At 32.9% G+C, this 16,745-nt stretch overlaps 1 protein-coding gene and 1 long non-coding RNA gene across 2 annotated transcripts; both read left to right on the top strand.

Annotated features, from left to right (window-relative positions):
• The first annotated feature begins 250 nt into the window (after positions 1-250).
• LOC140879688 (uncharacterized) lies at positions 251-1,252 on the top strand. Its single transcript, XR_012149488.1, has 3 exons — positions 251-388; positions 661-751; positions 1,180-1,252. It is a non-coding gene; the product is annotated as an uncharacterized lncRNA (long non-coding RNA).
• A 2,727-nt stretch (positions 1,253-3,979) lies between these two features.
• LOC140884767 (uncharacterized) lies at positions 3,980-12,435 on the top strand. The gene is made up of 3 exons (XM_073291616.1): positions 3,980-4,366; positions 4,541-4,737; positions 11,958-12,435. Exons 1-3 carry the CDS (start codon positions 4,259-4,261, stop codon positions 12,268-12,270), a joined length of 618 nt encoding a protein of 205 aa, XP_073147717.1. The 5' UTR covers positions 3,980-4,258; the 3' UTR covers positions 12,271-12,435.
• Positions 12,436-16,745: the final 4,310 nt, after the last annotated feature.

Below are 16,745 nucleotides of genomic sequence, written 5' to 3'. Positions count from 1 at the left end.
AAATAAATAATAGATAATATTCTAAGAATATTTTTTTTAGTGTAAAATTTAGAGTTAATGTGTTGAAAATTAATTTTTAATTTGGTGAAGGAATTATATTGTTTTAAAAATATTAGTGTAACACCAAGACATCTTCTTAAAAAAAAACACCAAGATAGCATAATGTGTTTGAGATGACATAAAACACATATACTAGAAGAATTACTCATATATATATTATTTTATCTTTTTCCCTTTCTCTTCCTTTTGCTAGTGGTAACTTTTTTTCTATAAATTTTTTTATCTTCAACAGTTTGCTCAAGTTTTTTACCTTCTTTAATTTGTACTCTATTATTTGTCACTAAATTTTCTACAAAGCTCTTGGAAAGAAGAATCAAGAACTTTCTAGGTGAGCGAATTACTTTTTTCTTTTCATGTTTAGATATATTGTTTTTGAGGGTTGATTAGTGGAATTTTGTTGTTTTGTGGTTGATTAAATTATCTAGTTTTTTGTGATGATATGAAACCCAAATCTTCTTTAATGTGTTGTTCAATATTTGCAAAAATGCTTCCAAGGCTCTAGTGGAAGTAATGGTTTTATTTATTATTTATTTGGCAGTCTCTAATCATGGTGCACAAAATTTTTCAATAACATCTGTCACCGACTCTCCTATGTTGCAGTATGATGGACGAGGTTCTATTTCTGCTTGGTTTCCATCAAGCCTACAATCTTCAGCCACCAACTCTTCTGCTCGTGGATGCCCATTCTCAGGTCTACAATATTTTTTGAAAATTTTAATCTATAGTATTTTGAGATGGAGATGCGTAATTAGTTTATTTTTTATCAGTTAGATAAATATATGCTATCTTTTATGCACAATCTATTTCTTTCTCGTCGGAAGCTCGCTAGTCACCGTCGCATTAGGTCCACAAAATAGTCAACATAGCTATTTTTTTTTTCAAAAGTACAAGGCAATAGCTTCTCTCCTTTGCGATGTTAATTAAAAAAATAAGACAACATGAAAAAAGTAGAGAGCAAATCCATTTTTCATATTTCTTTGTTATGTAGTATTGTTGTGTACCTTAATCTTGTTAAGTGTGGATTCAAAACCATTTAGCCATTGCTTTGAAGTCTGATTAGAATTGTGCTTATGATATTTGAATATTCTGAAACAATTTTTACTTTTTAGCTCATTTCAGCCGTGTTTGGAAATATTCCGGCGAGCTACCACCGCCAACCGTCATCAATATCTACCAGTTCAGATCGAGCTTGTTCTAGTTTTGTTCTTGAATGTTTTTAGGTTTGTTCTAGCTTGGTTGCTGCCCATTTTTGTGAGGTATTGTAGAATACCCGGAAATGAGTATCAAACGCTTTGAATTTAATTCATTTTCAACTCATTTATGATACTATATTGATGTATTAATGTCGTTTATGTTGTAGGTTATATCGTCAGTTGAGTTCAAGGTATATTTCGACGATATTATAATTTCAAGTTTAAGGTACATCCTTACCTTTCAAGTTTTGTCTTAACCTTTATATTTCAGAAAGCTTAACCTGTACATTTATTTTTTTAGACTGACTCTGGTCTCCAGCCCTATATCGAAGTTCCTAAACTTTTGCATCCATTTGAATTATGATAGAGCATCAGCAACTCTCTTATCCGGCAGGTGATAAGGTTTTCGTGTTCTATATCATTCGACTTGAAGCACATTGCATGTTTTTTGCATTATGTATTTTTGGATACTAAAGTTGGATGTACAATTTAATTCTATTGTATTCTAATTGAAGCTAGAATGTAGTAGTTGTTTTCTTCTTGATGTTGTCGCGTTTTGGAATTTTTAGGATGATTTTATTTTAATACATTTTAGTGAATGATATTGGAGCTTATTTTGTCTTGTTTTTTTGGTCTAGTTATCATGATCATTTACCTTCCATATTGAGATTAATTGTGGTGGATCTATTTAATTCAATTGTGAATATATTTAGTATGGTTTCATGTTCTTAGTTAAGAATCAATTTTTTTTTTTTACTTTTCCTGATATTTATTTGGATTTGGACTTGGTTTGTTTATTTGGATTTTAGAATTTCTCGTATCATTTTATCTGGAAATTTTGAATAGGCTTTAGTGTTTGTTGTGGGATTAGTTTTATTTTTTCTGTTTGATTTTATGTGTTTTGAAAGATATTTTTATCTTTGATACACATTTTCATTATTTTTTATGTATTTGATCTTTCGTGGAAAATCTAAATTAGCCATAATTTTTTAGTAAAAACCGTGGTTAAATTAGTCACGGTTTTAGCCACGCTTTTTTCATTCCGTGGCTAACTTAGCCACGATTTTATTCCAAACCATGGTTAAAATAGCCACGGTTTTATGCAAAGCTGTTGCAAATTTAGCCACAGTTTTATGCAAACCGTGGCAAACGTAGCCACGGTTTTCTATAAAACCGTTGCTAAATTAGCCACGGTTTTATAAAAAACCGTGGCTAACTTTAGCAACGGTGGTTTTAACCACGGTTTCAAAAACCTTGGCTAAAACCGTGGTTAAATAAGTTTAGCCACGGTTTTTACCACGATTTTGGCCGTGGCTAAAACACAAATTTTTTTTAGTGGAATAGTAACTGATTTGGTGAGATTTTGATAAAATAAATTTTTGTATTAATGTTTTTGTATCGTAATTTGTAAAATATGGGATACAAATTTCGTTGTATCTGTATCTGTATCATCACTCTCTAATATATATTGAGAGTGTGCGTCTATATGAAGTCTGGGTACACTAAACGATCCACGCTTGAGAATACTTATTTTTAAAAAAGAGGCATGATAGACCAATTAATGAATATTAAAATTTTCTTATGGAATCTTTCAAAGAGAGGAATAGGAAATGTAAATGAAGCAACTTTTGAATTGCAATAAAAAAAAATTCCTTGCATTCTTATTTATGTTCTCATCAGTTCTGATTTTTTTTTTTTTGCCTCATAGTTCTATCTGCTTTTCTCAATCGCATGTTATTCCCTTGTCATTTTGACCATCAATTTTCATGAACACTATACTCTTACGATTTTTTTAGTGAAAAAAAGTAACGAAAGTTTCTAACCTGATAGTAAGGCACAAAAATCTTGCAAGAACAAACATTTATTTATAATTTAGGTACCGTTTAGTTCGAATGATAAGATAAATAATACATAAATAAGTAATATAATAAAATATAAAATAAATAAAAAATTGATGGCTATTATAGTTTTGATTTGATTGATAGATTAGTTTATTTGAATTGATTGATTAAAAATAAATGAAATATAAATAATATTATTTATAAAGGTAACATAATAATTTAAATTCAATAATTTGATTAATACAAAATTAATAATTATTAAATAAATAAATAACATAATAAAAAGAATGCGAAATTGTATAAAATAAATTATACCTACACTAATAATAATTGGTACCCAAACGGTGAGTGTAGTGTGATAAGTATTGGACATGATTATTGGGAAATTCGATTATTTATAAATTCATTTAGTTAAATTTAAATTGAGAATTCATTAAATTTCTGAGTCATGTCACCTCAAAGATTAAAGATTATGATTATGAAGTCTGGGTCAACGCCGAAAGTCTTCTTATAGATGCAATTTTCTGTCATAGCGTGTTGCAATATTAAAAAAAAATTTCAAGAATACATCATATATAATAATATATTATTTTTGCAAATTGAAGATTGATAATTATCGTTTATATAGTCCGATCCCAAGTCATTTCCACTCACTCACCGTATCCAACAAAACAAATATATTTTAGTTAGAATTTTTGTGCAATTTGCAAAAATAATATATTATTATGATGCATTGTTGTAAATTTTGTTTGAATATTGCAACACGCTATGACAAAAAATTGCAACTAGGAAGATTTTTGAATCAATCAAGATAAAAAGGATATAGACATCTCAAATTGTAATTTCCGTTAATTTATATCAAACAACAAAATATTTTCCCCATAAATCAATAAAAAGAGAATGGAATTTATTTTCTAATATATAGAGAGTGAAAATATAGATGCATGAGATCAGTTTCTATCTTTAAAGATCTCAAATAAAAATCATATATATATATACACTATATTATAAAATAGTTTATTATATATGTATGAGATTATTAATAAAACAAGAGTAGTGAATAGTAACTGATTTTGTGAGATTTTGATAAAATAAATTCTTGTATTAATTTTTTGTATCTCAATATATATTGAGAGTTTGCGTCTCTGGGTATACAGTATACTAATGGAAAGAGGGAAACGATCCACGCTTGTTTACATAATCATCATATTGTTGGGGTTAATTGCATTAGCCTTCTCCATTGGTGCCGTACAACGTCGCAAGCGTCACCATGTAATATTCTTTATTCCTTTGATCATCTAAACACTCGTTTTAATTTTAATTTAGTTTATTTCTTTGATTTACCATAAATATCTGTGCTTAATTATTTTAAGATTGATATTCAGTGAAATTTTTTTGGGTTACCATTAATTTATGATTTGTTGATACATATGGCATGGAATTCAGCCGAAAATATATTTTAGGAACCACTATGACTGCGAAACCGATGCTGCATCGACCGGATTCGGAATCTTGGCGTTCTTGCTTCTTTTCTTCACACAGATTATGGTTATGGTTGTCACAACTTGCGTATGTGGTGGAGGCCAATCAGTAAGCACTGGAGGATGCTGCGTTTGCTCCACTATACTTCTCGTATTTTCGTGGTGAGTGATGATGATATATAATTTTTGTGAAGAATCCGATCGAAAATATATCATAACTTTGAGTTCTTCATCGATCTTTAGATATGTACCAACAACTGTTTTCATATCAAACTAGCTGTTAGGTAATAAACGAGGTGTCCATCCCAAAAGAGATGTCTATTGGGTGGGGTTGACTCATGAGTTTATAACTAACTTTTTATTAGTTTAATATTTCAATGTGGGATATTCATAACATTGCCGACCCCTTGAGAAGGGGACGTCCGCGGCGGCCTACTCTAAGGCGTACTCTAAGCAGCTTTCACTCACCTTTCAGTATTCAGTGCATGATCCGGCCTATAATCTGTTAGGTAATAAACGAGGTGTCCATCCCAAAAGAGATGTCTATTAGGTAGGGTTGACTCATGAGTTTATAACTAACTTTTTATTAGTTGGTGTCCATCCCAAAAGAGATGTCTATTGGGTGGGGTTGACTCATGAGTTTATAACTAACTTTTTATTAGTTTAATATTTCAATGTGAGATATTCATAACATTGCCGACCCCTTAAGAAAAGGACGTCCACGGCGGCCTACTCTAAGGCCTACTCTAAGCAGCTTTCACTCACCTTTCAGTATTCAGTGCATGATCCGGCCTATAATTTTTCCAATTATCGACATTGATCCAATGGTAGTCCTTTTTTAGGTCGCCCCTTCCGCTACGCCGGCTCTCAACGAAAGCACCAATGTTAGGTTATAAACCCATAAGGTGTCTATCCCAAATGGCTTGTCTATTGGTGGAGTTACCTCATGAATTTATAACTATCTTTTTATTAGTTTAATATTTCAATATGAGATATTCATAACATTAGCTTATGTCTTTATGTTAATCTAAAATATTATATTTTTTGAAAGAGGAAATTAAAAGACATGTCTTATGTAAGGAACACGAAGTGTTTGTGTGGGTATATTGGACTTTTTATAGAATTTTATTTTTGTTTGTTTAACTTTTTTCCAAAAAAATTATAAATTCGTTATCGTTTTTAATAAATAGAACTTTACAGATGGTTTTTTTTTTTAAAAAAATATATCTAATTAGAATTATAATTTTATAATGAGAACATTTTTATGTTTTTAATTTATTCAAATTTATGGTTCTTTACAATAAATTTTGGTTTTAGATAACATCGTCGACAATTTGTGATAGTTTAATAATTGAGTTATTTGCACCAAACACCCCTGTGAAATATTGAAAATGTACACTTCTCCCCTGGAAAATTTTAATACGCATCTTCAACCCTAACCTTTTAAAAAATTAGCACACTCGCCCCTTCAGATGAGTGATTGTTGCGCACGCGCCCTTAATGCGACTGGGCAAAAATTTTGATATTTTTTTGCACCAAATACCCCTGTGAAATATTACAAATGCATATTCGACCCCTGTGAAAATAATTTTTAAATCTATTCAACTCATAATACAATATTTTTATTAAAATCTAATTATAAAATATTTAGCAAACACTTTTCGTTTTATTAATTTTATTTATAATTTATAATTTATTATGATTATATAATTATTTTCTAAAAAATATTATTATTTTATCTTGTTATCATTATTTTATTAAACTTTCTTATTGTTTCCAACTTTTCAATTAAAAATGCATTCATAAACGAGATTTAAATAACTAAAAGTACCAAAATATTAAATCAAAATGATAATTTCATGCATATTACTTTTCAATTTAAAACTATAGATTTATGAACCAAAATATAAATTTTTTAAAATGCATTGCAGAATTTTCATCAAATAATAATACACAATATTTATTAAGATCCAATTATAAAATATTTTTCAAAAATTTTTAATTTTATTTATTTTTAATTTTTAATTTTTAATTTTAATTTTTAATTAATTTATTTCTAAAAAAATTATTACTTTATCTCGTTATCATTATTTTATCAAATCACTCCGTGTTTTCAACTTTTCTATTAAACATGATTCACAAATAAGGATTTAAATATCTAAAAATACCAAAATATTGAACCAAATGATAATTTCATGAATGTTACTTTTTCGATTTAGAATTATATAAGCATGTTATTTTTTTATTATTTATTACAAATTGTGCAATGCATATTCTCGAAAAATTTAAATTTTGGTTCAATAATATATAGTCTTAAATCGAAAAAGCAATATGTTTGAACTTATCGGTTTAGTTCAATATTTTTGTACTTGAAATTATTTAAATACTTGTTTATGAATGCATGTTTAATGAAAAAGTTGGAAACAAGAAGAAAGTTTAATAGAATAATGATAACAAGATAAAATAATAATATTTTTTTTAGAAAATAATTATATAATCATAATAAATTTAAAAATAAAAATTAAATTAATAAAACAAAAAGTGTTTGCTAAATATTTTATAATTAGATTTTAATAAAAATTGTGTATTATGGATTGAATAGATTTAAAAATTATTTTCACAGGGGTCAAATATGCATTTTTAATATTTCACAGGGGTATTTGGTGCAAAAAAATATCAAAATCTTTGCCCGGTCGCATGAGGGGCGCGTGCGCAACAATCACTCATCTGAAGGGGCGAGTGTGCTAATTTTTTAAAAGGTTAGGGTTGAAGATGCCTATTAAATTTTCACAGGAGAGAAGTGTGCATTTTCAATATTTCACAGGGGTGTTTAGTGCAAATAACTCTTTAATAATATGTGGAACTTATATTTGTTATTTGTAAGGTATAATATTGCAGTTTGTCAATTATAGTTCGCGTAATGGAAAATAATATATAAATATAATAAGTAAAATAAATAAGACCAGTGATTAATTATGCACAAGTAACTATACTTGTGAAGGTAACTTAGGGCTAAATAATCATTAGAAAATTGTATATCAATCTTACAAAATAATACTATGATTTTATGAAAAACAGTAAAATATTAAATTTCTCAACAAGTTGAGAAATCAAATTACATCCTAAACTATTAAAATAATAAAGAAATAAGATGCAACCCTCTTATGCCTAAACTTGAAGCACACAAAAATATCATCGATCAACACTATGCACTAAGTGTTATCTCTGAGGTCTTCAATATCAACGGCAACACAGGAAAAGCAGCGACAACCGGCTATGAAATCTTGCTTCAGAGACCTTCGAATTCTTAAATGTAATTCTCTTTTGATCGAATTCTCTATGAATTCTCATCTCAAGTCTCCAGTTTGTTTGTGAGCAGATCCTTTCATAAATAAGAGTTCAAGTCTGGAGAAAATTTATTGTAGAGTCCTACACAAATAAGAAAACAATTTATTTAGGAACACAAGTTTTCGTGATAATATTTAATCACCATGATACAAATAAATTCTTATCAAAATAATAGTTAATCTAGGTAAATATCCATTTGAAGATTTTTATAATAACCATGGAAATATTAATTCACCTGATCATATCATATATTTTGTCTAGAAGGCAAAATCCTTATATTATTATAGACATGCTTAATGCAAGGATTATCAAGAAATTAATGTTCATTTCAATCTCTCCATGTCTTTCTGAAAAAAATCAGCACAAACAATTTCAAACATAAACTTCCATTGAGTTTACTTATCCCATTGAATTAGTAAGTCTCCGCCTGAATGTGTTCCTTTGTGTTGGCAACATGATGGATAATTTGGACAATAACACTTAGGGATTTCACTATTCCTATATTAGCACATAAGTAGGGTAGAAGGGTTAGTCTAGTCAGAGCTTATTTATATCCCAAGAACACGCGACTAGAAATGCCAAGTCTTGAACGAAAATAAGCTAATATAGGAGCTCCCTACAGTTCCAAGTCCTCCTGGGCTTGGACAATCTTCTTTTCAGCGTGACCCATGAGAGTCTGAATGGTAGTGAGAGAAAAATCCAAAGAGAATTGTAGTAGCCCGAGTTTCGTCTTGGTAATTGATCTTGATTTATAATGATTAAGATAATTTGTACAATTTGTTGCTTCAATGATATTTATTAGCAAGAGCACAAGTCAATATCAAGAAACACATGACATGAGAATGATCTAGGGTTTGATCCATGGGCTCGGGTCGGTCATGAGTGGCTCGGGTCGGTCTTGGTTGAGCATCAAGGGCTCGGTCATGGAGCTAGGGCTCGGTCATGTGTATGTGTTAAGCTCGGGTATGGAGCTTAGCTTGAGCTTGGGTATTCCATTGGTGGCTCGGGTCGGCCATGCTGGTATGAACCCTAATGGAGGGCTCGGACCTAGGGGCTTGGCCTAGGGAGTGTGTAGCTCAGGTCGGGTCTAGGAGTTCAAGAACGTGTTGTGCAAGGCCAAGGTAGTGTTCGGTCATGGGAAGAGCACATAGTGTTTAGGTCGGGAATGAACACGTGTCTTAACAAGAATCAGTGCATGTATAAGCCCGAGCTGTTAGGCGAGGTGTCAAGCGCTCAAGTGATGAGATGCTTAGTGTCCTTCCAGATGTCAAGGTCTCATGCATTTCAGATGACACCTGTCCCAGCTCAACCTCTATAAATAGGAGCTGAGGGTTCGGATATTTTCACACCACTTCCATTTCTCACTTCATAGTTCTACTCGGACCTAAGAGTAGCTCGGGAGTTCGGGAAGGAAGAGCTCGGGGTCAGACCAAGAGGGTTCCGGTCGGGTTGACCAGGTGCAGTTCAGGTCGGGCTTGATGGGAGAGGCCAGGTTGGGTCGGTCTTGAGGAAAGGTCGGGCATTGACCTAGGACAACTAGGGTCATCTTCTTCCAGCTTAGTTCATACTTCGGTGCTAGGTACATAAGTACAGACTGAGATAGCCAGTTGAATATACATGTTTATGTGTTGCATTATTATCTATCATGATATGCAAGATATATTGTTCATGATTTGTATGCGGCATTTGCGTACCATGTTGAGCATGTTATCCTTTTGAGATAGCCAGTTGTTCTAGGGTTGCTCAGCCCTAGGGTTGTTGTTATTATACGATCGGATACTGTGTGACACCCACTGGACCGACGGGGCAGCGTGTGCGGTTTACTCAGGACGGTGATAGTCCAAGATCGAGTTCAATATGTGTGACACCCACTGGATCTTTGGAGCAGCATACGTATACTGGAGGCGCCTATGTACTGAGCATGAATTTCTAGTTATGGTCCCAGTTTACCCAGAGCATTCATAGTTCATGTTGCATGCATCATATAGAACTGTATATTCAATAATTTACGTACTGGGCGTTAGCGCTCACGTCCTTGCTTTTATCTCGGACACCCCATTCAACTTGGCAGTTTTTGCAGGTGGACCAAGAGCGAGTCCACCAAGAGCGAGTTCAGTGGTTGATAGGTGACTAGGGCTTGGTAGCAAAGGTCATCAGAGGAGCTATAGATTAAGATTTTATTTGGTACTTATTTCGATTTGGTTGTATTTGAGATTTAATTATCTTGGATTGTACATCTTTAAGATTTTTTGCTGTTATTTCTCTGATTATGTTTAATTAAATTAAATTCATGCTTAAGCTTTTGATTAGTAAGTCATCACGGAGCGGGTCACTACAGAATTGTTGAGGCACAGTTTCTTCTATGTTGTCTCCCGTGTTGAAAACATCGGGCACAACATCAGCAGCAGCAGTAGTAGCAGTAGTAGATGCATTCCAAGGAAGATCAAGCTTTCTTTTGCATCGAAGCAAAGCTGCAGCGACCTTTAGATCATCAATCAGTTCAGAGAGTTCTTCGATTATGTCTCGGATGAACCCTTAAGATTCCAAAATCCCAAATGTCAGAGATGGGAATGGTAGCTTGGGTGACTTCAAGACTCCATCAGCAAATTGAAGTGTTATCCGAAACACAAGCTTCCCAAAATTGAATGGGCTTCCAGTCCCTATTGCAAACAAAAAGAACACCTGTGGGCTAGTCACCGCATTAGAATTGGTAGAAGGAGTCCAGTTCTTCACATCAATTTTATGAAGCACACAAGATGTTGAAGTGTGCTTCTGTCACATTGAATGAGAATAGATAAAAGATCAGATCAAAGTACAGTGATCAGATGAGTTCATGATCAGATCAAGTATTGGGATTAAATCGAAGTTTTTGGGCAGATGAGTTCTTCGGATGAATTCAGGCAGTTCAATTGCTCGAGTACTAGGACTTGGTTAGAAGTCAGATGAATTGTCCGTGAAGCTATAAGATTGAAGATAGATCAAAGTATGAGAGCAGATCATGCGAGAAGACTTATCAAGTTGGGCCAAGTTGACTTTGAATTTGGGTTTTAGTAAGTTGTTGACCTAAAACCCAAGAAAAAGATCAGTGTATTTTTTCTATATAAACAGATGGAAGCAGCCGTAACCAACATAAAAAAAAAAATCAAATTCCTCAACCTACAAAAAATATTTGGAGAGAAGAAATTAGAGAATATAGAGGAGATAACTGAGGCGCAGATTGTGACGGGAAGAATTCAAGGGTTTAAATCTTGAATTGAGTCTGAATCTAGCGTTAGAGATTTTTTGGTCTGGTTCTGTAATAAGATCGAGTTTGAGCTTGGATTTCTTCTGTTCGTGATTAATAAAAGTGTTGCGTTGCTCTCTCGTAGACGTAGGCAAATTTCTTGTCGAAACACGTAAATACTTGTGTCGTTTACGTGCTTTCGTGGAAGTTGGTGATTGATCTGCGTGTGTTGGATTTTATCTGTTTTTTGGGATTGTGTTCTTGAGTTGCTGTGTGTGTTTGTTTGTTAACTTTTTCGGAATATCAAGTTTGTTCTGGTTCTAACACAAGATATTACCTCTCTTAATTAATACTCATGAGGTGATGAAAATGACTAAAACTGCAAAAGAAACGGACTTCTTTTTCAGATTCAACTAATTGGCCCCGATGATAAATTAAAACAATTAGCTCAACTTATAGAAATGATTTTCCTTTATCTTTATATATAGCAAAGATAAAAATAGGATTGCACATAGTAATATATAATTTTTCACATATTTTTAAAAATTGTTATATATTATATACACCAATTTTGTAAAATTTCGAGATTGTTAAAACACGCAAACGACAAAATTTTTTTTATTAACTCCATTTGTTTTCAAATCTTGAGCACATACATCTTCATATCTTCAAATATTGATTATTCATCACTTGTTCCGTTGTCCATACGTTTTTTAGGGGTGTTTGTACACAAAAGTTGAATATTGAATCCCAAGTACTATAAAATTCCATGCTAACATCTAACACGTTGAATTTGAATGGAATTTTACAGGTTATCATTTTTATCAGCGGAAGCAAATCTACTGGCTGCTATGGTGGTTAACTCTTCATATGGGGGCAGTGACTACGAGGATACCTTCACTTGCTCAAGAGGCAAGGTCCAATTCCTTTGCGGAGCCATTTTCGCTGCTCTAACGACGATTTTTAATGTGTTCTATTACATGTGCTACACCATGACTCCGACTCAAAAGCGCATCGAACAAATCGATGTTCCATCCGAAAATCCAACTATCGAGATGACCATTAGGGGTGTTCACGGTTCAAATAACCGCCCAGACCGAATCAAAACTGGAAATTCAGTTTGAACGAAAAATCGAACCTTTTTGGTTTTATGTTCCAAGAAACAAACCAAACCGAAAAATTGTTTTTTTATTTGTATTTATTTATTAATTAATTTGGAATGGATCAGTATTGTATTATACACATATTTGCATTATGTATTATATTATTTTTATAAATTCATAAATTATTATTATTAAAATTTAAAATTTTAACAATTTCTTTTTTCATAGTACATTTATTTTCAAATACATTTTTCAAAGCTGTAAATCACAAATATTTGATTGAATCGATTTTTAATTTGTCCAAAAATTATTCATTAACAGAATAACTAAAAATATTTAGTTTTTTTAATTTTTTTTATAAAAAAATCGATTTACCGAAATACCAAACTCAATAATTAAAGTAATTTCAGTCAAAACCAAACTGAACTGCTCAATTCGATTTGATTTTCGATTCGAAGTTTCGCCCAAATGATCATCTCTAATGACCCCTAGTGCATAACGGAGGAAATGAAACCTTCTCTTTGTTTCGTTTACGGTTTAAAAAAGAACATTTTCATGAAAATATTATTTATTTTTATTTTGAATATTATGTTTTGGGAATATCATGTTTAGTTCGCTTATTTGTTAAAAGTTAGATATTATATGTCGTAGGAGTATAAAATCAAGGACTAGTGTCACGCCCCGAAACCGGACCTAGTGGACATCGGCGTTGTTTAACAATTTAACATTGAAACAACAAGTCTCGTAGTACAAATCTTGCCAAAAACAAGTCTATTTCATAAACCATAACTATTTTTACAGAGAAAAACACAAGTGCGACAATGCAGAAGCGAAACTGAAATTTAAAGTAAAAATATTTCTTCAGCTTGAACTGATCCGTCCTCACCAGCCCCAAACATATTTTGTTCTTCGCCATCTAACTCATCTTCATTCTTATCTGGGGAGGGAGAGTAAATGGGTGAGTTTTTGGGAATCACTCAGCAAGTGGGGGCCGATCGAGCATGATAAACACCAAAATATATATACATATACACATGTACATATTATAATCTCGAAACAAATTAAGCATGTTGAATCTGACACAAATATGAAGCAAACATTGCACTGTTAATTATCTCATTTTTCGTGATTTAGTGATCAGTCCCCTATATGTTACTCCAATAAGGGGCAAGTCCAAATGAATGGTTATTATAACCCACCGCATCAGGGCCATATCAAATCAAATAATCGGAAATTCCTTAACCATTTCTAACTCGACTCTCAACAGTGCATCTCGAATATTTCCAAATAACTCTAACATGCTTCAAATAATATCACTTATAGCCAACAAATATCATATCAAGTAAAACGAATATACGTATTATGCTGATCGAATTTTCAAAACTATAAGTAATTTATTTTATAAAGCTTAACCCACACACAAAAATGAATATAAGTTTAGAAACTTATATCACACAAAATAAAGGTAGAATTCCACTTACAGTATTCGATTTCTAAGAAAATCGTGTAGGAGTATACGTTGTTAGATGACCTCGTACTTAAGCAACCTCAAAACCAAGTGAAGGACCGAAGGTATTGTTTGAAATTTGGAAAGAAAAATATTGAAGCTTATTTATCGACTTCGGCGCTCCTTCTTGGATCAACTTCGGACAGATTTTCTTAGCTTTGTTTGCTGTAGATAATTTCTTGAAGTTTGGGTAGATTGCTGATCGAGCAAATACTACCACGAAAAATCAACGTAAATATATCTATCAATTAAGCTCGAATAAATCGCAAGTGCACGAGTCAAGTAATAATATAGTGTACAAAGTACGAGTATCGTCCCACAGAGATTGATTTATGACAAGATTACCTCAAGTATGATTCTTTAATTAATTAAAACGAGAGAGAGAATAAATTAATAAACTAAAATAAAAAGATAAATTAAAAGCAAAACAATAAATTAAGTTCAAAAAATAAATAAACGATTGTTAGGATCTCGGTTCACCTACCCCTTTTCTCCTCTAATGATTGAATTTTAATTCTCAAGTCATGCTTTTGACGGAATTCCCTAATCTATCAATATACTCTCTCGAGCTATATTAATCTAATTAACGAATTGTAATAACCAAGTCTCCTTGTGTTATTTAACAACTGCAATTGCATTAATGATTTTTGGAATCCTCTAGCTTTCACCCTGGTGGACTATGACTATCAACATGTATCCAACCTCATATCTCTATGTAAGTTGTAGATCCATGGATTATATTACCCTATCATGCCATAAAATCTCCTCTCGGTATCAATTATAACACATAAAATCAATAAGAAGTTGATCAATCTCCAAAATTGCAATAAACACAATAATATAATCAAGAATCCTTAAAAACTAATTTCAATCTTCAAGAAGAAATCAAAACATAAGTTTTGGGGGTAGGATCCCCTAAATCCCAACAAATAAAAGAAAAGGAAAAGAGAAAACTAGTTTGTGGTTTTTGAGTTCTTCACGTTCTTCTCTCTCTTTTCGTTCTTCTCCTTGGATGGCCGCCTTTCTCCTACGTTTCTGATGTGTGGAACCCTTAAAACGTCAGATTTTTATCTATTTATAGTGCTCAAGAGTTCTTTCCATGTAAAACACCCAGAAATATCTTTTTTTCAACTTACGCACGGGCGCCCGAGCGGTAGAAAAGTGCAGCTCGCGCGCTGGGGCTTCTGTTCTGAACTTTTTTCTCAAACAGGCATGCGCCCGCTCGGTAATAAATAGCAGCCCGCGCGCCCACTGTTTTTTCCAGCGCGCAAAAATTTTGTAAAATTCATAACTTGAGTTCTAGCCGTCGGATTGAGTTGAAATTTTGACAGTAGCTTTAAAACATCTTAAACTAGACATAAAATAATGCACACAAAATGCACTTATAAACACCCCCAAACTTAACTCTTTTTCGCCCTCGAGCAAGACATGCAAAAATAAAATGCAAACAAAAACATAAGTAAGGATGATTCAATAATGTACACAGCCTCCGAGAAGTTAATCACAAAACAAAATCACCGACATGCTCTCAACTTTTCATAATACACCTTCGGTTTAACGTGAACGTGTGTGTGTGAAATGTCATTCCAGTTTCATACAACTTAGACCGAATTCGTTTCAAAACTGCTTAGCAACCTATGACAAATTAGTGCAAGTTTCACTCTTCAAGTGCTCATTCCTTCCAACAATCTCTAGACTAAACCCACCTCCCTTGAGATAATGAATTACACACCTCCGGATTTTGCACCCGGTATTGCTTTAGCCCCAATAATTACCCGCTGACTTAGCTATAACTGGCTAGGATACGAAAAATCATTCTATTTTTTCTTTCTAATCCCCTCGTCTATAGCCCGGATGGAGCATCAATCCCATTTAATCCGCATACTTAGCCTTAAATTTAATATTTTTTTATTTTTTTTTTAGGATTTTAATCCTTTCAAGGCCCGGATGGAATTGTAGATACTTTTTTTCTAGGTGCGCCCAAGATCATAAGTGTAAACTAGAGCCTCATCAAAATTCATAGAGCACAATCAAGATCCACAAACCACCTATTGCCGTGCAATGGTCAAACAGACAAAAACTTCATCAAATCTTTCGCTACAATTCACTGGTCTAACATTAGTGCTTAAAAATATTCACGGTTCAACCTACAGTTTCTCATGTCCAGTCAAGAGCAAAATTTTTCAAAAAAACATTTTTTTTTTCAAAAAAACTTCATCATCATTGGCTATTATGACTCATCCTACCCATAACAATGCAAACAACAACAAACACAAACTGTATACAAACTAATACGAAACACGAAAGATGCAACACAAACACATAGACAATGCAATACTAGTATACCCCCCCCCCCCCCCCCCCATACTTATCCAAAGCATTGCCCTCAATGCTTCAGAACAATGAACAGAATGCAAAACGAACAAATTCAAAACAAAAATAAACACAATGAAAACAAAATAACACTCCCCTGGTCAATCATCGTGGTGTATATCCATCTGCCGCTGCTGCACCACATTTCTCAGGCCATCAATATTCCAAAATATTCACCTTGCAAATCAAAAATTTTGAGGGATTAAACATGATCAACTCAATATAAAACAACAACTAGATAAAAACTAACACTAAAAAAAATGATGTAAAAATCTTGGGTTGCCTCCCAAGTAGCGCTTGATTTTCAGTCTTCGGCTCGACCCTCTGAAGCACTCATCAAAAAGCGGTTGATGCCCAAAGTAAGTGTCATATGACACCACCAATGGGTGTTTGTTCCATGTGCCCTCAAGCTTGGCCAGATGTAAGCAGTTTATGCTCGTCACCTCAACAACACTCCATAGCAGCTGATAAACATGGGAGGAGAACATCTCTGTAGGTTCTCGGAGAACAAATTCTTGTGAAATTTGTGTTGGCGGTGTATCTGCATAAATTTTCTCCTTCAGAACTTCTTCCGGCTGAGGTTCAATGGGAAGAGAAAACTCAAACACCTCTAGAT

The sequence above is a fragment of the Henckelia pumila genome, chromosome 2, assembly GCF_033568475.1.
Source record: "Henckelia pumila isolate YLH828 chromosome 2, ASM3356847v2, whole genome shotgun sequence".
Lineage (NCBI taxonomy): Eukaryota > Viridiplantae > Streptophyta > Magnoliopsida > Lamiales > Gesneriaceae > Henckelia > Henckelia pumila.
The sequence above is the reverse complement of the archived record's forward strand: the minus strand, read 5'-3'. Positions and strand labels throughout refer to the sequence as shown.